This window comes from Phalaenopsis equestris, unplaced genomic scaffold (genome assembly GCF_001263595.1).
Source record: "Phalaenopsis equestris unplaced genomic scaffold, ASM126359v1 Scaffold001312, whole genome shotgun sequence".
In the NCBI taxonomy this organism is placed as follows: domain Eukaryota; kingdom Viridiplantae; phylum Streptophyta; class Magnoliopsida; order Asparagales; family Orchidaceae; genus Phalaenopsis; species Phalaenopsis equestris.
In genome coordinates, this window is record NW_018165751.1 from 205,673 (window position 1) to 229,518 (window position 23,846).

Genomic DNA, 23,846 nt, shown 5'->3' on the forward strand with positions numbered 1-23,846 from the left:
CTTCCGACTTCGATGGTCCCATCTTCGTTTGCACCCGGAACGACGACCTCGACGCCGTGCTCGAGGGTACTCTTTCTTCTCGATGGAGCGGTAATCCCAGTCCTGTTCAAACTCTAGCTTCTTCTTTAATTATGAGCTGGAATTTAATGACGTGTGTGTAATTCTTTAGCAGATATGGTGTTTTTCCAGAATGGAATGCTTGATCCTTGGTTCGAGAGTAGAGGCCTTGGGGATGCGAATCAAGTTTTGGCTTATTTTGCGGTGTCCAAGCTTGGGGAGTCTCCCACGGATGGCAAGACTGATACGAATCCTGAAGGGTTGACCGCTGCTTTCGGGAAATGGGCTTCTGCGGTGGCAGCACGGTTGCATGGTGGCGGTCTCTCTTGCAAGGTATCGGAATCCTGAATTTAGGTGCATTTCTGAGCAGTTATAGTAGAAATGTATGCAATGCCGGTGATTAGGTGGTGTTGTGTGCTAATTGACTGTGCTCATACCTAAAACCCGCCCGGCACATAGCTGAAGTTCCACAGACAATCAATTAAGTTTTGGCACGTCAATGCGAAGCTTGGTGATTTTACTCCTAATTTTTTGTCATTATTCTCGTTAATTAGACATTCTTGATTCAGTCGTACTTAAAGAAATCCGACATTTTGTAATTGTTCTTGACGGAACTATTCTTTATTCAAGGCTCATGTAATCATGCTCTATAGGCTTGTTATACTTGAAGCTACTTTTTCTTCTTTTGCATTTAATGAAGTATTGTTTACTTTGCTACCATTGTCCTTTTGCCTGTTCTTTAATTTTCAATTTGTGCCTGGAGTAATCATGGTTGTGACCCGAAAGCCCAGTCATACTGTAAAATTTTAAGGTGCCTTATTTGTAAATCACGACTCTTCGGAGGAAAACTACATCATATCAAATCACGTTGAGTTGAGGTGTGACATATGAAACTTCAAGTTGATAATTCTATAGATATTTGATTACATATATTTTTTATAAAAAGTTCCCCTTAAAAGTCATGATTTATTGGATAGAAAATTTTAGTTCCATTTATATAAAAACAAAGTCATCTAAATTATTACATAAAATTAACTGCTAAATTAAAGGAAACATAAGCTTTTATAGGCATTGATTATGTTGTTTACATCCACAAGAATCATGCACATTGATTACGATCATTTATTCATATATAATATCAAAGCACAACAACAACAACAACAACAACAACAACAACAACAACAACAACAACAACAACAACAACAACAACAACAACAACAACAACAACAACAACAACAACAACAACAACAACAAAGCCTTAATCCCACTACGTGGGGTCGGCTACATGAATCCTTTTTCTCCATTGCGTCCTATTTAGTGTCATTTTTCATTTAGTTATAGTAAATTAAGATCATTTTTAATACAATAAGCCCAAGTCTTCTTAGGTCTACCTCTTCCTTTCTTAATATCAAAGCAGATGACCAAAAAAAATGTTAAAGAAATATTTTCGAACAACAATTTGCAATTGCTTAGCTTTTACTCATTAAGCTTCTTACCATATATGAAACCAAATACATATGCACCTACAATATGATGATCAATAAGCCCAATAAGTCGCAAGAAACCCATCACAAAATTAAATACACGTATATGCCTGCAATTTTATCAATAAAACACATCAATATAATGGCATATGCAATATGTATGATAATTTTTTTTGGCGTACATATCATATTGTTGCAGTTGCATTCCAAGCATGCTGATAAATAGGACTAACATGCATGTCACTAGAAATTAGTATACATATTAGACCAGGTAAGCAATAAATGCTTCAATAATAGTAGTCAATGTAATAATAACATAACCAGTCATTTTATTTCATAGTTATGTCGGTAAAGAATTTACTATGACATTAATTTATATCCATGGTCAACTCGTCACCTACTTATTAAAAATATCATTATAACTTCATTCACATGGATGGTTTCCCCTAATCTAATCAATGTTGTTACCTTTTGCCCGTCGACAAGAGCATACATACATGGCTACCCATAACTACATGCATATAATCATACATGTCTTTATGCCTCCTTTTAGTATCAAAGTGAATATTTGCTCTCTCTTTATCAGTAAGGCAAGCTCACTAAATGTCCTTATGCAGGGATCAATATAATATCTCAACCAACTTGTGGATATTTTGTTTTCTTATTTCTTTTTAATACATTTATTGGCTAATTTTCATTCATGTTTATAGAAATAATTTCTTCAGCCCATACACATAACATATCATTTCAATAACAATGACACACCATACCACAAATGTATGTAGATCATGTGTTCACCATGAAGTTGTCATCATCATAGAGAGACACACAAGAAACATGTATGTAATCATGTAGGATCACATATATAGTCATGAAAAATATGTAGTATTACATAAAGAATAGCTCAGAATATGTAGCAAAACTTGTTGATCAAAAGTCTGAATCCAACATGATGTAAGCTAGATATTGTGTTGGTCAAATATGGAATCATATGAATGATGGCCAATACCATCATCTCATCATCAAGAGAGCTTGGAACACTCCAACCACATAATTTCCTCATCAAATCTGGTTGAGAACGTGCAAGAATGCACATGAATGTAAAAGAGGCAAAATATCGAGGTTTCATTTGTGAAATCTAGTGGAATCCATCAAAATCACATATCATTGTTTGATTCATGAAATACATACAAGAAATTATGTGGGCAATGGAAAGCATTGAATTCTATTATAGAAGCATGGTGTCGTAATCTAGACGAAGAAAAATTGTAGGAAAATTTATTTTCTGATCGAACAATATGTTCCCCTTGTTCTCTTTCTCTCTCTCTTTTAACCCTTGAAAATTTGTTTATCAGCTGACCAGAATTATGATATGGGAAGAGGCCGAGGATACATCTTTTAGAATCAATGAGGGGTTAGGAAAAGGAGATATAAGAAAAGTACGATAATCAAGTTTTTATTATCGTGATGCAATATCCATAAAAGATTAAATAATTATGAATAATTAATTTCTTGGAGTGTACATTGATATGGCAAAGATAAATTATAAGTGGACATTAAATTGCTCCAGAAAGTTCAATTTTACATTTTGGTATCAATAATGTTGTATCATTATTTAATAGAGTGTATATTGCCACTCGGGCTTAGTGTGCATGCAATTGATGATGATGTGTAGGATCCTTCAAGGCGCAAAACATTTAAGGAAATGTTGTGACTTGTATACAAGGGCATCACATTAATCACAAATTTATATACATAAAATTGAATGCTCATAAAACTCAATGTATGCATCAAAATGTATTAGTTAACTCGAGTACGGGTGGGGCTACTATATAAGCAAGCATTTATGACAAAGTATAGGTTTAAGCAGATAACATCAACCCTTATATGCACATATAACATCAAGTATGTGTGTTTAATGTTTTGCATGATATGGAGTTGCAAGTTGGGCAAATGATATAACTTTAAAGCATGAAAACGAGACATGAATACACATAACCTTACACAATCATGGGGAAGGACATGATCGTAAAAAGTTAAGATATGACATCCCATAGGCATTATATTTTAATGTAAATTATTCATATAAAATATGTAATCGAAACATTTAATGTCTATTTTGATTATTTGTTTTACTGTTTGGTTAGAGGTACGAAACTTCTTTGCTCACTAAACTAGGAAACATAAGCCTGGTTAGATATATGTTTATCAATTCCATATAAATTCTAGGATGATGTTAGTATGAAGTTTGTATTAGGCTATTATGAAAATTTAAAAAGTATGATCCTGATTTTAGTTGGGGTATTTAAAAAAAAATCATATTTCATACTATATTTTAATGATGCAATCAAATCACGGTTTAATTAAAATAATGATGGATCTAAAATTCATGAGCTATTTTTGGAAAATTATTCTCAAAATAATATGTGAATACCATTTAAGTTTTCAACTATTTATCATTCAAAATTTGATGGTTAAATTAATTTGTTTATTATAGGCATAAAAGAGCTAATACGTTGTCTGATAATCTACTATAAAATTGGATTAGTTTTTATATTTCATACGATTATTTTTTCTTGCAATTCAATTATTAAACTTTATTTCTTTTTAGATTGTCACAAGATACCAACCTATGAAGTTTAGGGATCTTGTTGATCTAATATATAATATACATCTTGTAAATTTTGGTAATTACTTTCATAATATATGCAAGATTCTCATATGGATATTAATGAAGAATTTGCTACTTATTATTGTGATTACAAGCTTTTTTCTAAGGTGAATCAGAGACGTGGAATTTAATGCTTCTTATATGATCATGATGCTTTTAAATTCAGAAAGATATTCAACTTGAACCTTTAGCAAGTTCTTTAGAGTTTGTTTCCATTCCCCCCTATCATCCATTTCAAGCTAATGGTAGTGAATAATAAGCTGTTGCTACAATATGCTTAGATTTTAACATTTAACGCTTAGCTTTAATCAAAAGGCTATGTGTTGATATAACTCATGGTGAATTGTAGATAGGACACAATCACATGTTGGCTAATATCGATTTAAAATCGTTATACTGGGCAAATATCTATCTCAAGTCTACAAGGTCCTTTTGAATGATATAACTCTTGGTAGTTGATAAAGATCCTTCGTTCATGTATGGTTATTTATTTAGTCTAATTAAGCACATTAAAGTCTACAACAGCATGTGATGATGGAACCATAGGAATTTGTTTGAGTTTGTTTCCATTCCCCCCATCATCCATTTCAAGCTAACAGTAGTAAGTATTAAGTTGTTGCTACTATATGCTTAGTATTTAACATTTAATGCTTAGCCTTAATCAAAAGTTCTTTCTTATTATCCGAAGTTATAGTTAATCACGGGTGCTCACACCTATAGAAACATGGAATTATGTCTAAAAGATTTTGCAAAATGAGTGGGAAATTTCTGGGTAGTGTCTAATTTAAAACATATTTTTATGAAATTTTTTCGGAATTATAATCTCTAAGGGAAGTCGAGCATAAATTTTCAGTACTGCGCAAATTTTTTTTCCCAATGGGTTAATTTGTGAGAATTTAAATAGATATTATTTATTTGAACTTAAATTTGGATTGCTCTCGTGCCAACATTTACTAGTCTAGGTTATGGGGAGTTTATACATAATGACATGGAGCATATGTTCTCATGACATGAATAAATTCTCTCTTTTTTGAGTGCATGTTAGGTGTTTGATTTCTTAAAATGTAGTTCAAGTGCAACTATTTCATTATGTGGTCGGCCATCTCATTGTACATGTGTAAGGCCTATTTTTTAATTCAGATAAATTTATTTTCTTATCATTTTCTTTCGCATAATGTATTATCAACTAGTTTAATGATTTTGCTTAAAAAGTGATATGCTAGAAACGTGATTTTATGGAGATTAATTTGTTTGCTTATTTATTTTTAATGTTTTAAATTCTAGCTCAAATTCTTAAGCATTCATGTTGCTTTTTCATTAATTGGGCTTTAAGACTACTAGTTTTTGTTCCAAGTTATAAAATGTATGGTGTTGGATTGATTGATAACATGTGATATGTGATTTTTAAAAATTTTCTTACATGAAAGTATGTAACTTATTTTGTTAGTTGTATTAAAAAACTCCAAACTCGGCTCATCCAATATCAGCAAGACTTATTTCCTAGAACTACATGAAAAGGGCTACTGTCCGCTGATCTATTGACTTATCGATTGTTGATAGATTTGACAATGGGCAAAATAAATTCACAATAAACAATGAGTTGCTTATTAAAAAATGGGCTGATAATTTATGATGGTCCTATGGACTTTTATTGACTTACCCCGTTTGACCACAAATTTTATGATGACAGGCGGTTGAGAATGGAAGTTCACTCTTTAACTTATTGCATAAAGTCTTTCAAAATAGCTTCTAAATTGAGCATATTGATCTGAAATGATGGATTTCAGCGTGGCATGTAGTTTCACAACTTCGTTGAAGATCAAAGAGAATGTGAGATGCATCAGAGGTTTTATAGCGGTGTATGAAACGTCCATCTTAAAGTAGTGCTCTGCTTCTAAGAAGGTTGAATCATACTTTCAAATAGTACACGGAAATCTGGGAAGAAATCTATAATTAAGTCTTAGAGTTTTGGGACAAATATAGTATAGAAATTAGAGCATATGGGAGCTTTTCCATTTATTAGGTGTGGCTTCAGACGAGGACACGAGGCATGTCTTACTGGAGACTAGACTAAAAGAAATGACCCTCAATTGTAGTAATGATTTTATCTTATCCAAAATGTCCATATGGTCCGCTAAAGAATAGCTTTTCAATGAAAAAATGATAAATAAACAAGCACCTCGAATGTGATAATTATCTTGCTTTTGATAATTTTGGTTGGGAATATATTTTTTCATTAATTAATGATGCATAAATCTGACCGAAATCTCAATAGGCATGATGACTGGAGTTTTATTTGCCCACTTTAATAACTTTTACACGTATTGTCTGTTGTAATGGTGACATCTGCTAAGTGCATCTATATCCTTGTCTTTACATGATCTGTATATTTGAGAATTAAGCTGTACTGTGAAGAATTTGCACTAATTTGATGTGTTTTGAGTTTAGTTTGGGTTTACGGTCTTTGAGAGCTCGATTGTCAGAATTGCATGAATTCTTAGAAAAGAATGCAATACCACCAACAGCGCGGAGCTTGCACTACAGCATAGAATTCTCAACCATTGGTGGAATATCTCTTAGGGTAAAATTTACTTCTCGTTAACGTTAGTTTAAGAGTTGCCCTTCTTGCTTAAGACTTAACCAATACAATTATACTTCTAATTTTTTATTAAAGTTTGTAACTTCAATACATGCTGGTTGGTCAAATGCTCTTTGATTTTCTTAAAGGCTTCAGATGTTGTTGGAATCCGTTTAAAGTCACTTCTCTTGAGATGAAACTGATGAAATCAGAAAATCTGCGAGAACACTCCATAAATTCATTTTGATATCATCAAAGTGAAAGGCGGGAACATATTGTCGGACGATAAAAATTAAAATTATTCTATAACTAACATTATAATATATGAAAAAGCCACTAAAAAAGAATTAAAACAATACAATTAAAATTTATCTCATTTTTGATAGTTCGCGTCTTCTATAAACATTTTCTCTTCTATCACCCATCTTTTAATCAATTAATTAAACTTGAAAAGTTAGTTTAAACAATAGCAAGATAAAGAAAGTTATTGAATACTTATACTCATAAACTATAGTAATTCAATGAAAAGGGAGATAATATGCATGCCAATTAAAATGTAGAAAAAATATAAGGGCATTTGACTGATACCGGGGGAGAAATCTTAAACCACAAAAGCAATTTTTATTAATAGGGAAATATGGTTACAACACACACAAACTGAAAGTAACATCACCAAAACATTAAAACGACATAAACAAACACTTCGGAAGTGTATCCCAAAGGGCAGTGAAGGTTGGTTGGGTGGAACGGGATGGTTGACAAGGGTGGTGGCAGCAAAGAAGTGTTGATGGTAGCGAGGAGAAGGCGCAAAATTGTGAGGACAACAAGTATGACAATTGGTGGCTGGAAGGTGCTGAGCAGCGGTGGGGAAGACCCGGGACAACAAGGTAGTAGTTGTAGGGGTGTCTACAAGATGTCGGGAGGGAACTGAAAGGGATGGACAACAGGTTGCTGCAACAGAAAGGGGGTCGGTAGTGCAGGGGGGAAGCTGTGGGGGTGATCGACGGCTAAGGGAAGTGGAGTAGAAGTTGGGAAGATAAAAGGGGAAGATACAATCACCACCTCAGAGTAGGATACAACCGGAGCACCACCACCTTCTCAGATACAACTGACAAAGGGGAAAAAGGGACTCCACACAGGAATATGAAATCAACACACAACAAAAAATCTCCAGACTCTTAGCAAACTAGCATACATATAGCCCTAGCTAGGCAGGAAACAAGAATGACGAGAAGAGGAGGAAGGAAAGGGAAAGAAAAGGAAACTCTTACTAAAGGAAGGGGCGGGAATACTCCAAAATAGCTATTAAAATCTTTCCCAAAGGAGAAGCATCCCTAAGGAGAAGCAGAAACGACAAGGGATGGGACCTCTTCAGGATTCTCATCCGGGCCGCTCTGCTCGGGATTCCCCTGGACCAATCTTCAATAGACTGGTTGGTTTGCTGCAGGATGCTTCGCTTCCGTATTCCCGCTGTGACGTCTTACTGCTGTAGATTTCTCGCTCCCGCGTCCCTCTTCAGGAGAAAACCCGCTCCAGTGTCCTGCTACGGGAGAAAGCCTGCTCCCACATCAATCTCCCGAGGTTGGGAGAGCTTTGACTACATCCGTCAAAGCTTCTGGTTTTCGCCAGCCATTCGTGGATCCAACCGGCGACTGAACTGGTTCCCAACGCATTTGAGAAGCTTTTCCCACATGCGAGCATACCTCCATGAAGATCCATTCTAGTTGGGTATAGTCTGAGCCAGAGGTACACCATTATGTAGGTTTTCCCGAGCAAAATTTTGAACAAGTAAATATCTCATATGGTTCTCATCTATGACAAGTCGTGCCTCAGTGAGATTGATGATTTGCAAGAGTTTGGTTGACGTGTGATTCTTATTATCTTCCGGGTCTTCCCTTTGACTCTTGAAGTTTTGAAGAACTGACATCTTCTATCGTGTTCCAATAACAAAACTTCACACTGGCCTTTCATCTCTTTATATGGAACACTAGGGGTGAGGGTTGGAAGTGTAGCCGCTTGTGATGCTATCAGTTGGTTGTTATTAAGACCATCCACTGACATCTTCTATTATGCATGATTTATGTCTCAACAAAAATGTTTTCCATCTTCTAGGAGAGTAGGAACCACAATCTCATAAAAAAGTCACATGTTTCTTTTGATCACATGGAGTAAAGACATTGGATGTATCCACGGACAAGGGGGCTCCACAGGGGAAGTCGTCATCGGATGAAAATTCTCGCTTGAACTGCTCTTCAATGTATGCATTGTCTTTACCCAACTTTTTGAGGATGTCTTGCTCGGTGAAGTATATCACTTCGTTAGTTGTGCATTCTGCTTTAACATGTTCAAATCTGTGACACTTGCAACATCTTCTGACTGTGACAGACTTGTAGATTGATTTTGCTGGATAGTTGCAAGAGGGGTCGCTTGGTGATACGGTCTCTCCACTTCAGAAGCTAGAGTCTGCGACTTTTGACAGTAGTAAGTTGGTTGGAATTGACACTGTTTTTCTCACTTCATCTTCATATTTTATCGTTCTTACCTTCGACTTTTCTGATCACGGTCGAGGGTATCCTCCCACTAGATTTCTTCTTCAATATCCATAAGCCTTCGCTGAAGACGACAGAGCTCTTGCGGTATCTCCCCCCGAGTAGGCTCGGACATAGATCTTCTTGGTGGCATGGCTAGGGTTTGAGATCTGCGGGAGGAAAAAAAGAAGGAACAAAGAAAGAAAGTAATATGAAAGAAAGAAAAAAAAAATTATTGTGATGGCGGATGGTAGAAACCCTAGGATGGGACGAGGGTTAGACTAGTTTTGATATCAACTGATACCGGAGGAGAAATCCCAAACCACAAAAGGAATTTTTATTAATAGGGAAATAGGGTTACATCACCACAAATTGAAAGTAACATCACTAAAACATTAAAACGACACAAACAAATACTTCGTAAGTGTATCCCAAGGCGGTAGAGGTCGGTTGGGTGGATCGGGATGGTTGGCAAGGGTGGTGATAGCAAAGTAGTGTTGATGGCAGCAAGTGGAAGGTGAAAAATTGCGAGAACAACAAGTATGTCAGGTCGTAGGTGTTCGGCAACAGGCAGATTGGTGGCTGGAAGTGTTGGATAGTAGGGGCAGCGGTGGGGTGGACCTTGGACAACAAGGTAGCTGACTAGCTGCTATAGGGGTGCCGGCGGGATGTCGGGAGGGACCTGAAAGGGGTGGACGGTAGGTTGTTGTAGCAGAAAGGGGGTCGACAGTGCATAGGAGAAGTTGTGGGAGTAGCCGACGACTAAGGGAAGTGGAGGAGAAGAAGTCGGGAAGATGAAGGGGGAAGATAAAAGGGGAAGATACAATCACCACCTCGGAGTAGGATACAACTACACGACCACCACCTCCTTGGACACAACCCACATCAGATACAACCCACAAAGAGGGAAAAAAGGACTCTACATAGGAATGGAATCAACACACAACAAAAACTCCATAGACTCTTAGCAAACCAACATAAATATAGCCCTAGCTAAGCAGGAAAATGACAAGGAACGGGGCACGGTAGGTCGCTTGCCCCATCAGGATTCTCACCTGGGCAGCTCGACGCGGGATTCCCCTGGACCGGTCTTCAATAGACTGGTCGGTTTGTTGCAGGAGGCTTCGCTCCTGTGTCCCGCTGCGGGAGAAAGCCCACTCTCGCGTCATTGACAGTTTGTACTTTCAAATATAATCATTCAAGGTGATTTTAACTTTTCACTATTTCTTACTATGCCGTTTACAAATCAATATCTTTTTAATTTGTATATATCCATCACAGAAATAACGTCTAAAATTACTTTATTTAAGATAGTTCAATATCAATATCATTTTTCATTTACGTGCATGTATACCTTAGGGTAACTATCATAGTCAAACTTGCATATGTGAGTAGTTGATATAAACACATCATTCATATGCTCATCGCATTTAATTCAATATACAATACATAACATACACCAATGTATGATAGTAAGTAGCTATAAATATTCATAATAATATGACCAATAAAGGAGAGAAAATATAAATCAAAATAAAACTTGTACGTGCATGGGTCGTGACAAATGCTTTGATGGGACAAATCTGGTTTGGTTGAGAGTCAATTAATTGTATGCTGGATTCTCCTAAGTGGTGGGGGCTCATTGGGGTGTTTATTAGGGCGTATCCTAGAACTCACACATGTGTTGAATAATATCAAGTGGGAAGATAGAGTACTCGAAGATTATTAAGAGATCTGCTTTACAATGATAAAAGACATTTTTTTCATTGCTTTGCTCAGACTCTCATCAACAAAAGATATGAATTCTTCTTTTATTTATGGCAAATGTCTAATTAGGCATATGAAATCATTTTAAACTCATTTAGATTTAAGACAATCTTTATCCCTTCAAATTTATAGTCAAAAGTATTGGATTAGTCAAAACTGATAACATCCCAATCACATAATCATGTATTTCCTAGAAATACATGGGCACGACTATAAGGAAATTGCACCAAATATAGTTGGAGGAGGTAGCTAGCTATAACTGAACAACACATCATTGGGTGATTGAGATGGTGGCCTTGCCAACCCAATTGACCTTGTAGGGCTAGGAATGCAGCTTGGTTGTATGATTCATTCTAGCCAAGGCAGAGGTAACAATGAAATTTATGCAACTATCATTATAATGATCAATTTGGATATTTTATCACTACTCTTCAACTTTACTTGGAAGATACCTGCATGTTTCCTGTCAGTATCGACTTTTAGGGGTAGCTGGAAAACATTGCACAACACCTAAGTGTGAGCCATCCAATGCTTCATTAGCATCTCCAGTTTCATGCTTTTATCACAAGAGTTGCACTCTTTAGGACGATCTTCATGGTCATCCAAAACCAATACAAAAATTCCTGGATCCTCCACTACAGCTCAAATGCCCATATATTTGATGGATACGGCCAGTTCAATTGTTATGGGCCAATATTGTGATTATAATAAGTTATTCATGCTCGCATGCCTTTGATTTGTTTTGGAACTGACCAGTTCATTTTTATTTTTTGGCAGGATAAAGTTCTTTTAATCATTCAAAACTATAACTGGTATGTAGATATTACATTTTAGTTTATTGGATTCAGGTCCTCCAAAAGGAAGCTTTTCAAAAACAAATGTTGGAGAAATTGATATGGATTTCAGCGTTCATGCTTGTTGGAGCGCGTCATCTGGGAGCTACAGTTGGGGTTGTGGAGAAGGATTATCGATCTGAGGTAAGTACTTCTATATAAACTGGGGAGAAAATAAAGAAGATTGCTTACAACACCCAACATTGGATTCTGAAAAACTATTGTTTGGTCTTAAGCCCAAGGGGTATGGATTGCAATATTTAAAGATAAATGTACGTATGAAGCATATGTTCATCTTTATGACTGCATATTTATAAATTTGAATTATTTCAGTGTTGGATAAAGGGCAAAGCTGAATTTTTTTTTGAGTTTATGGCTTATCTTGCTTGCTATCTGTAAATGCCCCAAATTTTAAATTATTGATACATGACAATTTCTGTAAACACGCGCTTTGCTCTTAGACTTCCAATGTCACATAGTATTGTATTATCCAAGAAACCTTTTTTTCTGACCCTCCAAAGTGGATATCCTGCGCTGTTTGTAGATTAAGCAACGGTGTTACCAATCCATTGATGCATCTCTTGCAACAATCTTATCTTATTTGAAATAACTGAATTCATAACAATATGTATGGGCATAGTGCTGCAAATGAACCGAGTCGAGTTGGGTAGGACTTCGTTCAACTTTGCGCTTGTTTATAAAGTTCAAGCTCGAGCTCAAATAATGATTTTATGTTTATATTCAAGCTTGCTTCATATATCATTCTGTTTGTTTGAGTTCGGTTCATGTTTGTTTCATATGATGATAATCAAGTCATTGTCGAGTTGATTGATGAGTAATATTATCGAGCTACTTGATTTCTAACCAAATGATCTTTATCAAAGAAATTAAAATTTGGGCTATCGATCTATTTATATTTTAACCGATGAGTCTTATCAAGTAAACTAATGAGTACTAAGTAGCATGATTGAGCTATTATTTTCTAATCATATGAGCTTTATTGAGCTTATGAAGTAGTTACTTATTGAACTTATAAAAATAAACAAGCTAAATGAATAAATAAAATTAGCATACTAACTAATACCAGAACTAGTAGAATAAACAGTGAAAAATATACAAACTTCATTAATATTAAAGTAGGGTTATAACATGACTCGAACGGAAATAACAACACAAAACATAAAAAGACACCAGCAAACACTCCAAATTTATCCCAATGGGTGGTAGAGGTCGGCTAGAGAGATCAAAATGATTGGGATGGATGGAGACAGTCACGAAAAACGGGTGCTTGCGAAGGAAAGGTGCAAAACTATAGGGACAACAAGTAGGAAAGGGTTGTAGGTAGTCGGCAACGATAGTGGAGTGTTGGGAAGATCGTGAAAGGAGTTAGATAGACAGGACAACAATAATAATCCGCAGGTAGGGGAAATGGCTGGGTGTCGGTTGGCGGAGGGAGAGTGCGACGACTGAGTGGGGAGAGGAGAGGGTTTGGGGAAGGTAGAAAAGGATGATATAATCACCACCTCAGAGAGGATATAGCCAGAGCACCTCCACCTCCACAAATTTAATTCACAAAGTGGAAAGATACTCCACACAGGAGATCAGAAGACAACTCCACTAGAACTAACTCTCCTCACACATGGGACGGCAATTTATAGGCTCCCTTAGGAGGAAGGAAGATTATACACAAAGGAAAGGGGTTGAAAAAACGAGGAATCCAAAAAACTCTTCCCAAAAAGAACCAGTGCGAAACATTTCCCTCTGGATCGCTTGAGTTCGCGATCCTTCTCTCTTGCTCTCACGCGGGTTCTCTCGCTATTGTGATTTCACACATGTTCCCGCTTTCGCGAAGCTTTGCGGGGCTTCTGCCCGCAGGTTCGAAGCACCCACATTAGGTACTTTCAGCGCCCGCAATCGGGCACTGCCCCAGCGCTTGCATCTCTCTCTTGGGGTTGGGGGAGCTTCAATTTCATTGGTCGAAGCTTCCTTTTCATTATCAACCACCATTGGATCCCACTGGCGACTGCACTGTTTCCCGAGGTATCTGACGGTCTTACCTAACTTGCAAGTAAATGTCCATATTGATTTGTCCTTTTGAGGCTGTCGTCACACCTATGCTAGTGAATCTTCCCAAAGTAACCTATGATTGGTTTAATCGAGCGTGTAGTGAGCATGATCAGACCCTTCCTGCACTACGGTTGCTACTAGTAAGACGTCGACCTGACATAACCTTGGCCATATCTATCCTGTATCGGGGGTGGGTGTTTCAGTCCTCTCGTCTGGTGTCATCACTAAAACTAGTCCCACTGACACCATTCTGGTGATAAGGGATCCTGTGAACTTGGGCTCCGTCGATGGAAGGAGGGTGACGTGCTTCCTTTCTTTGGTGAAAGAATACATGTTTCTATATCCTTCGTGTTGAGTCCTTCGGTCAAACTGTCACGATTGTCCCAACAAAAGGTGACAGACATCCATAGGATCCACGTCACACTACACCTCGTCTTGCAACTGGTTTCCAATCGAAAACTCTACCAAACATTTTCAGTTGATGCTGACCAGATTCTTCTTCAGCCACGTCAGTGAATATGGATGAGAATGTCTCTGAGTTGCGAGTTATAATTTTTTATCATCTGTGTCGACGCCATATTCTTGTTGCTTTCGCCATTGATGATGAGACTGCATACATTTCTGCTAACTGTGCAACGAGTATAGAATATGTTGTGGCGAAGCCACTGTGAATCCCCCGTGTTCTCAATTTGCAAGATTTTTCGAATCACGATTGCTTCTCTTTCGTCTGGTGGGAGTTGATACACCTCACCCTGTACTTTTGCTTTCTCCTCGTCGCTCATTTCTTTCACGACATTTTGATCTGTGAGTGTGACTATCCTGCTCATGGGATAGCTGGAGGTTTTGTGGTCATAATCGTGACATCGGTAGCACTTCTGGCTGGTAAAATGTTGGAGGAGCTACCCTTCTCATGTTTGTTACTACTTTGTTCCGTATTGTCATTCCACTGTCCGTGCTTGCATGTATCTTTCAGGATATACCTGTCGGTCGTGGTGATTGTAGGTGACAACCTGCCTGAAGATTGTTGCTTGAAAGATGATTGTTATTTGTTGTGCTTCTGCTGTCTTTCTACCTTTAAACTAATGTCTGGACATCCCCTGGCGTCTAGTATGGCTGCAACTGTACCACATTGCTAATGGAGAGTTTCAGACCCCCAAGATATTTGGCTTTCTTATGTTCCTCTGGCTCCGTCAGCTTGCATTTCATCTGCAAGTGGTCGAATTGGGCTGTGAACTCCTCAACTAAAAGATCTATCTATTGCAAGTAGTGGAGTTTTAGAAACATATCCTGGCGATAGTGGGGTGGGATGTATTTTTTCTGCATTACCTTCTTAATCTTCTCCCACTTAGTTATCTTCTCACTGCCTTCTCTTTTTTTCTATATTTTAAAATTTTCCCACCATAAGGAGGCATTTTTCTTTAGTTTAATAGTAACTAGCTTGACTCGTTTGTCTTTTGGTACATATTTATATTCGAAAATTCGTTCAACTAATTGCAGTCAACCAATAAACTCATCGAGATCCATACCTTCTTCAAATTTTGGGAGGTCCATTTTGATGCTATGGTCCTGCTAACCTTCATAAGGGTCTTCTTCTCTCAGTCTTCTTTGATATTGGATGCCAAAACGACGTTGTTGATATTCCTTGTCGTTGTGATCTTTAGTGTGGAACAAATTCTCCTCATCTCTGTCTTCCCCTCGACTCTCTCGATCACGGTCGAAGGTAATATCTTCCCGGTTTTCGTCAGCCAGTTCTTCTACTCTCCGTTGTAGACGACGAATTTCTCGTCTAATTTCTTCTTCGGTCGAGTCCGAAGTACCTCTTCGTGGTGGCATGACTAAGGTTGGAAATTGGAAGGAAAAAATTTGGTGTTGGTGAATTGGGTTGGGGCGGATGCTGGGAAACCCTATGATATGATTATGGTAGACTAGCTCTGATACCAAATGATACCAGAAGCAGTGAGAAACACAAACCAAACTTTCATTAATATTAAAGTAGAGTTACAACATGACTCAAATGGAAATAATAACTCAAAACATAAAATGATACCAACAAACACTCCTATTTTATCCCAATGGGTGGTGGAAGTCAGCTAGAGGGATAGGGATGATTGGGAGGGATGACGACAGTCACGAAAGGCGGGTGACAGCGGAGGGAAGGTGCAAAACTGTATGAACAACAAGTAGGAAAGGGTTGTAAGTGGTCTACAACGGTTGCGGGGTAGTTGAGGGGAGCTTGAAAGAAGTTAGGTAGATGGGACAACAGTAATATTCTGCAGGAAGGGGGAATCACTGAGTATCAGGGTGATGGAGGGAGAGTTCGACAGCTGAGGAGTGGTGAGGATAGTGTTTGGAGAAGGTAGAAAGGGAGGGTACAATGAATACCTCAGAGAGGATATAGTCGGAGCACCACCACCTTCTTGGATACAACCCACAAAGGGAAAAGAGACTCCACACAGGAGATTAGAAGACAATTCCACTATAACTGACTCTCCACACACGTGGGAGGGCAATTTATAGGTTTTCTCAGGATGGACGAAGTTTCTACACAAAGGAAAGGGGTGGAAAAGACGAGCAATCCATAAAACTCTTTCCAAAAAGAATCGGTGCGAAACAATTTCCTCTGGTGCGTGTGAGTTCGTAATCCTTCTCTTCTGTTCTCACACGGGTTCTCGCGCTATCGCGATTTCGCTCCCGATCCCGCAATGCTTCGCAGGGTTTCTTCCCCACAGGTTCAAAGCGCCCGCATTGTTCGCTACCCTAGCGCCTGCGTCACTAACACAACTAAATAAACAAACATTTATTCTTTTTTATGCATTATGAATTAAGATTTTAATTTAATTTAATATAAATGAGTTTTAAATCAAGTTTTAAACAAACATTAAATTAAGCTTCAACCGATGTTATTCAAAAGCATTATATCGAGCTTTATTCAAGGCCACTTGAGAGCTTGTTCATGAACTTTAAATGAAGTTGTTCATCGAGCTTCTTAATGAGCTTGCTCGCGAGCTTTAAATAATATTATTTATAAACATAAACGAATTGCATTCAAATTTGATCAATTAGTAAATCAATCAAATGTGAAGAAGCTCTTATCAAGCTTAGTTACGAGTACTTTATTGCATGCTCGGTTTGCTTGCTGCCCATTATGGGCATTATCGAGCTTAATTGGGGCCTTTATTGGTCTTGAGATCTCTCTTAAGTTGCCATATCTGTTAAATGATATTTCTACAAGTTCTGATCCCTCCCTCTTAATTTTATTCCCAGGTCACAAGCCTCATTGCAGAATTGGAATCTGCTGCTGCTGCTGAGAGGGGAATAACATTTGACGACGGCATGGTGGAGAGGCTGTGTGCATATTCCAGGGCTGTTGCACATTTCCCCACTGCTGTGAAAGAGGTGAGTACAGCTTTTTAATTTTAGCGGCATTTACATACGTACCACTTAATTCTTAAGCATTTACATAACTAACACCTGAACATTCATATTTAAAGTCATAACACTCAAGTCACTAACATCACATAAAAAATATCACAATCTGTTGAGAAATGGACATTATTTAGGATCCTATTGGTAAAAAGGGAATATTGAAAAAGTGCAGGGGTTTATTTGTAAAATCTTATAATACCTTATTTAAGCCCATGTTATGAATGAACAAAATTAGGTTTTGAACAATTGAACAATTCTTTCTTCTTGGTATCAAAACCTTAACCCTAGCCACCTCTAGCGCTGCTTGATTAGAGGAGTCAAGGTCGATCTGCGTATTGAGACCTGAAACTCTCATTTTCCTCTTCCTTCCACTTTGTTATCGCGAAACAACCATGACTAGAGCTGATTGGGACAAAAACAATGGGATAACATTGTGATAATCGTGCTAACTCGAACGACAACGATGGGATCATGACATGATGTATCACCATACAATTACGATTAGAGCTAACTTGGAAGGAAACGGCGGGATTATGACACGAAGGCGTGATGTATCGCTATACAGTCGCGATTAGAGCTAAACAATCATGATTAGAACTAACCAGGGAGGCCACGATGCGATCGCAGACTTGGAAAGGAGGTCACGACGTGCTCTCAGACATGATCTCAGCATACAAACTGAATGATCAAATTCGTGATCTGTGTGATCTTCACTTGGATCCTTGTGATTGACGATGTCCGGAGACGAGATAGTGTGAGAGGTAAAGAATTGGAGCTTCTATGATAATCTGAAGGTCTTGATCGAGCTCATACATGTTGCTAGCGTCTCGATGGGAGCCACTACCTAAGTACATTCTTTGACATAAGTGAAGATAAATCTCCCTTCTATGGATCTAAAGCTTGACTGACCGACCACATATATGAGTTGATCACGTCGGTTTGAGGCGGCTCTAGTAGGAAAGAGATTAGAGGGATATCTGACCGAGGACAGGTTGAAAGGTGATAATGCTGAGGGGGATAAGTGGAGGACCGCACACGCCTTAATCTACACTTGACTACTCAACTTGATGGTTCTGTCAATTGCATCCTCAGTAGATGACATTCGAAATGTGAATGACATATGGGCAAAACTGAATAGAATTTATGTTGGGACTGAGAACCACATAAGGGTGTTTCATATTTGGCGTGAGATAGAATCAATGGTGGGTGATTGATCGATTTGGGAATATGCCATAGTTCTAGAGCAATTGTAGGTAGATCTAGATCACTTCTCACTGATATTGAACTATGGCGATTCAGAGTGCAAGAAAGGATATAACTTATAAGGATGAGGACAATTTAGTTTATGGCCAATCTGAACCTTGGCTTTGATCAGATGAGATCGGTCCTCCTAGCTTAGGTGACTATCCCCTCGTTGGATGAGGCCATTGCTGCGAGGGTACAGGAGGAGAGTCGCATGAAGCTACACTTTGTGTGTGGATTTTTGAGTGCGCAATCAACTTTGACTGCCTCGATCTCAAGTCTGATAGGTGTAAGACTGTCAAAACGGCTCGTTATTCGCGAGCAATTCACATTCAACTCGCTAAAAAGCTCATGTTTGATTTGTTTGCTAAGCAAACGAGCTGAACACAAACAAATTTTTTGCGCTCGATATATAAACGAACTGAACACGAACAAAGATTTGTTCGTGAGTGTTCGACCCATTTTGACTCGAAAAAATTAAATTATATATATATCTACAAGGCTACAAATATTTATAATCAATTAAAATTATTAGTTTAAAAATATAATAAACATACATTAAACTATGTTTAAATGATTTTTTTAATATAAATAAAAAGATTTAAATCTTGTCCCTACTCTTAACATCCTACGATTGCACTAAGGCTATTAAAATGTCTCTTTGTTCGCGGACAACTCGTGTTCGGCTCGCTAAACAAATGAGCCGAACACGAACAAATTTTTTATGTTCGAAATATAAACGGGCTAAACACGAACAATGGTATTTTTTAACGAGCTGAACTCCCCTAGATAGGTGTTCTAGGGGATACTTGTAAGTGCTACGACTTTTGTGGAGTTGTCTACAACTATTGTGGAGTTGGGCATCTAAGCAAGAACTGTCCTAGGCCACCTAAGATGAAAGAGACAGGTGGAGATGGACATGGTGGAGGCCGTGGTTGTGTTATGGTGATCGAAAATGTGGAAAAGGAGGCAACCAGACAAATATGATGGTAGCATAGAAGGGAGAGGCTTGTGTTTTTTACCAAGGAGGATCACGAGTGTGTGAAGTTGTTGATGAGGAAACAGAAAGCAACAGGAGATGGGGCTGAATATACTTCCAAACACCTTTGATGAGTGTATTCTTTGTGAAGAATAACAGGCTATTAATTGGAGGCGGGATCCCAAAGCTTTGAAATGTGTATTCGTAGTTTATTCTGCTACCTAGAAGTGGTATTTCTGTTGGAGCCCGATAGAGAAGAAATTGTTTGTGAGCAATGGTGGGAGAGTGGTACACATGAGAGCAATGCATTTTCCTGTGATGTAGGATGAATCCGTTGAGGAACGGAAAAATGAGGAGAGTGAACCCAGAGGTGGTGGGATTCAACCTAAAGGTGAGCTAAGGGTGTATACACGGAGAAGGAAGTAAAATGAGGGAACAGTGCCTGCAGCGCTACATGTGAGAACAAGTCACTTGTCCTGATCTTCCGTGACTCTTGAAACACCTACACCTTCCAGCTTCGATTGAGAATTCTTTGGTGATATGATTTCTCCTTCTCCTAACCCAACAACTTTAAGGAGGACCTCTAGCAGTAATGTGGGACCCCTCCCGATTGTTTTGGATGGAAACACAATATTACTAACTTTGTTTCATATTCTACATATCACCTTTACATGGAGTATTCATTGCATTTTTGGATGTCGTCTCAATACCCAAGTGTTGACAGGTTGTTAAGAAGGATCGCAAGTGGAAAGTGACTATGGTTAAAGAGCTTGAGACTCTTGATAAAAAGCTAACTTGGAGATAGTGTCACTAATAGCAGGGAAAAAAATAGTTTGGTGCGAGTGGATCTTCACAGTAAGAAAAACTCCAGAATGGAAGGATACAAAACACGACTAGTTGCGAAAGGGTACAGTCATACATATGATATTGACTATGAAGAAACCTTTGCATCAGTAGCAAAGATGAGCACAGTGAAGACATTGATTTCTCTTGTAGTAAATGATGGTATGGGTTACACTAACTTGATATGAATAATGCATTTCTTCATGGTGAGCTATTGTAGGAGGTATATGTAGAGATACCACCAGGGTTCAATACAATCCAGACTGTGGGCAATATGTGTAGGCTCAGGAAGTCATTTTATGACTTGAAGCAGTCTTCTTGAGCCTGATTTTACAAATTTAGAAAGGCTATGGTGGGCATAAGATATTAACATATCAATGCAGACCATACGGTGCTCTTTCAATAACATGAAGGTCACACCGCTATACTTGTTTTGTATGTGGATGACATCATTGTCATTGGCGACGATGAGACAGAGATTGCCCAACTAAAGGTAAGATTGGGCAATGAATTTGAGGTGAAGGATCTTCGATAGCTCATATACTTTCTTGAAATTGAAGTGACCCGTGGACCTGAGATGATGGTCTTATTCCAGAGAAGGTATATACTAGATCTTCTCTTGGAAACATGTATGTTTGAGTCTCTTCAATTGATCAGAAGGGCAAGCTAAGTGTAGAGACAAGAGAACCAGTTGATCGTGGGAGGTACTAGAGATTGGTGGGCCATTCAACCTAACATTTATTTTGAAGTGAGAGTGATGAGCCACTACATGCATGATCCAAGGAAGGGTCATATGGATGCAATGTATCAGATTCAGATGTACCTGAAGAGTGAACTAGGGAAGGGGTTGATCTTCAATGCAACACGATATAACCAAACAAGTGGAGATTGATAGATTCTTCGTCAAGGTGGACCAAGGAACTCAAATGAAATTGTGGTGCAACAACAAGTCAATAATCAGCATTGCCAACAATCCAATGCAACACGATATAACCAAACATGTGGAGATTGATAGATTCTTCATCAAGGAAAAGCTGAATAACATGCTACTAGAGCTAAGTGCTACTAGAGCTAAGTCATGGTCATGTAGCCACTGGAGGGCAAGTGATTCACTGCCTCACTAAAGCTCTTAGTTCATTAGATTTTTCTAGGTTATGTGACAAGATGGGCTTAGTGGGTATCTTTTGCCCATCTTGACGGAGAGTGGTGAGAATTGGAACTTATTTAGGGGCCTATTGGTAAAAAGGGAATATTGAAGAAGTCTAGAGGTTTATTTTTAAAACGTTGTAATATCCTATTTAAGCTCATGTTATGAATGAACAAATTAGGTTTTGAACAATTCTTTCTTCTCAATCACTATCTTTTTAGAAGTGAAATACACCTCTTCATGCATGAGATTATGACACCAAGTTCTTCTAATTGTAAAATCAAACTTTGGGTATTAGATATTTTAAATACATAAGAATTGTGTGGTATGTATGCAAATTTCCTTTACAGACCAATCCTCTAAAATCTTGTTTTGTTATTAACAACTGAGACCATGTCCAGTTTAAGTGGAGAAATGGCTGGTTTTATTCTCTGACTGAGAAGGCACTTGCTCTTGGTAAAGATGACCCTTGTCCAATCCATACAACTTGGCTTAAAGAGATTAGGATTATATAGACTCTACCTCTCCATTGTAGCAAGTTGGTGTGAAGTTACTCTGTTAATTAATGCTATTATGGTAAAAGGAGCTAATTTTATCTGCAAATTGAAAAACAAAACTGAAATGTAGGGGAAGGCTTGTCTAATTGCCTCGAAGGCTGTTTCATTAGGAAATCTTGATATCGATACTCATTTTGGAAGGAAAACTGACTAATGAAAGGTGTATTCTGCAAGGGAGCTGTTGGAAAAACAAATATTTTTGGGGCATTTACATACATGCCACTCAATTCCTACATATTTACATAACTAGCACCGAATTTGACTTTTTATATTTATTCCATCCAAATCTTTTGTATCACGCTAAAAATACCACTATTTTAATTTTTAGAAAGTGAAATACACCTTTTCATGCGTAGGTAATGTGGCGAGCATGTAAAAATTGAAGTTTAGGTGTTAGATATGTAAATACATTGGAATTGGGTGGTATGTATACACTATTTTTTCCCTTAAAAAGCACATGAACAATTAAAAAACAAAAAAAGCATGGTAAAGCTATAAGTGGGCAGAGAAGTCTTGTGCCTAAATAAATAAGGCGGGACTTTTAATTTACGATAGAAAGATATGTATTTGTTGTATTTAATTTTCTTTACTAATTTTGGTAATAGTCAAAACTAGCTCAAGATCCTGATGAGAAGGCTATTAACTTTATTTATTGTAACAAACATATATACTGTAATCCACAAAACTAAGACAAACGCATCAAGGGCCACCACCGACAGTAAGGTGTTTGCTTTCCCTATAGGTATCTGCTCTATGGTCAGCATTTACAATTAGGAAAATTTACATATTTATGTATTTACTTGTCTCACGCCTAAATTTTCGTATTTACATGCAAAGCATTTCGGTGTTTTAAACTTATGTCTAAAAATGTGTATTTCACTTTTAAACGGTGACAATTTTTTGATGTGATATTAAAGACCTATTACAATAATGTCTGTGGTGGTGTCTAGGGACCATGATGAGGTCTCATGATCTCGCCATTATAACATCTTGGATGGTAGTATTGTGATTGCTTGAGATTTTAAATATGGAATCCATGGGAGAGAATCTTTGTCCAGAGGCGGATAAGCGAGCTTTGGTATCATAGTATCTGTTAGTAAATGCTTGTAGAAGTTTGTTCATTGACGGTAGTATTCAACAAGCAGAAAGATAGAATCAAAATGTTGTTGAGCCCAGATTCGTCCTTGAATCACACCTAGGGAATGGAGCGTATAGAAGAAGAGAATGAGGAAGAGAGAGACTGGTAGGGCAACCGAGCTGACATTAGAATGACCAGGATGAAGAAGAATCAGGACTTTACACACTTCAAAAGAGAGGATTTAGATCCTATTTATATTTAATACCCCCTATTTATAGGTGTAGGCTCTAACCAAATATCATATTTAGGCGTGTATTATTACTAGACATTTTGATTTATAAGTGTCTAATTTGGTCATTTTCCCGTTTTAGGATTGGGATTATTGGGGTTTCCTCTTCTTGCCAACTGCTTAGATAAAATGATAGACTTCTCGTATCGGGCCTCTCGTAATCAATCCTCAATGGTTTGCCCCTTGGTTTGGTTTCTGGTGGACGTCCTGTCATGATCGACCCTGGTGGCCGTCTAGCCACGATAGGTCTCTGTTGGTTGTCTGGTCGTGGTCGACCACTGGTGGCTGATTGATTGTGGT

At 37.9% G+C, this 23,846-nt stretch overlaps 1 protein-coding gene across 2 annotated transcripts; it reads left to right on the top strand.

The window, feature by feature from the left end:
* On the top strand, positions 1-23,846 carry LOC110033954 (the record flags this gene model as incomplete). 2 transcript variants are annotated; one of them, XM_020738135.1, is given in 5 exon segments in its annotated part: positions 1-90; positions 173-390; positions 11,934-12,062; positions 17,250-17,381; positions 23,629-23,846. In XM_020738135.1, coding segments are annotated over 5 exon segments (611 nt in total), but the record flags the coding sequence as incomplete, so codon positions are not given.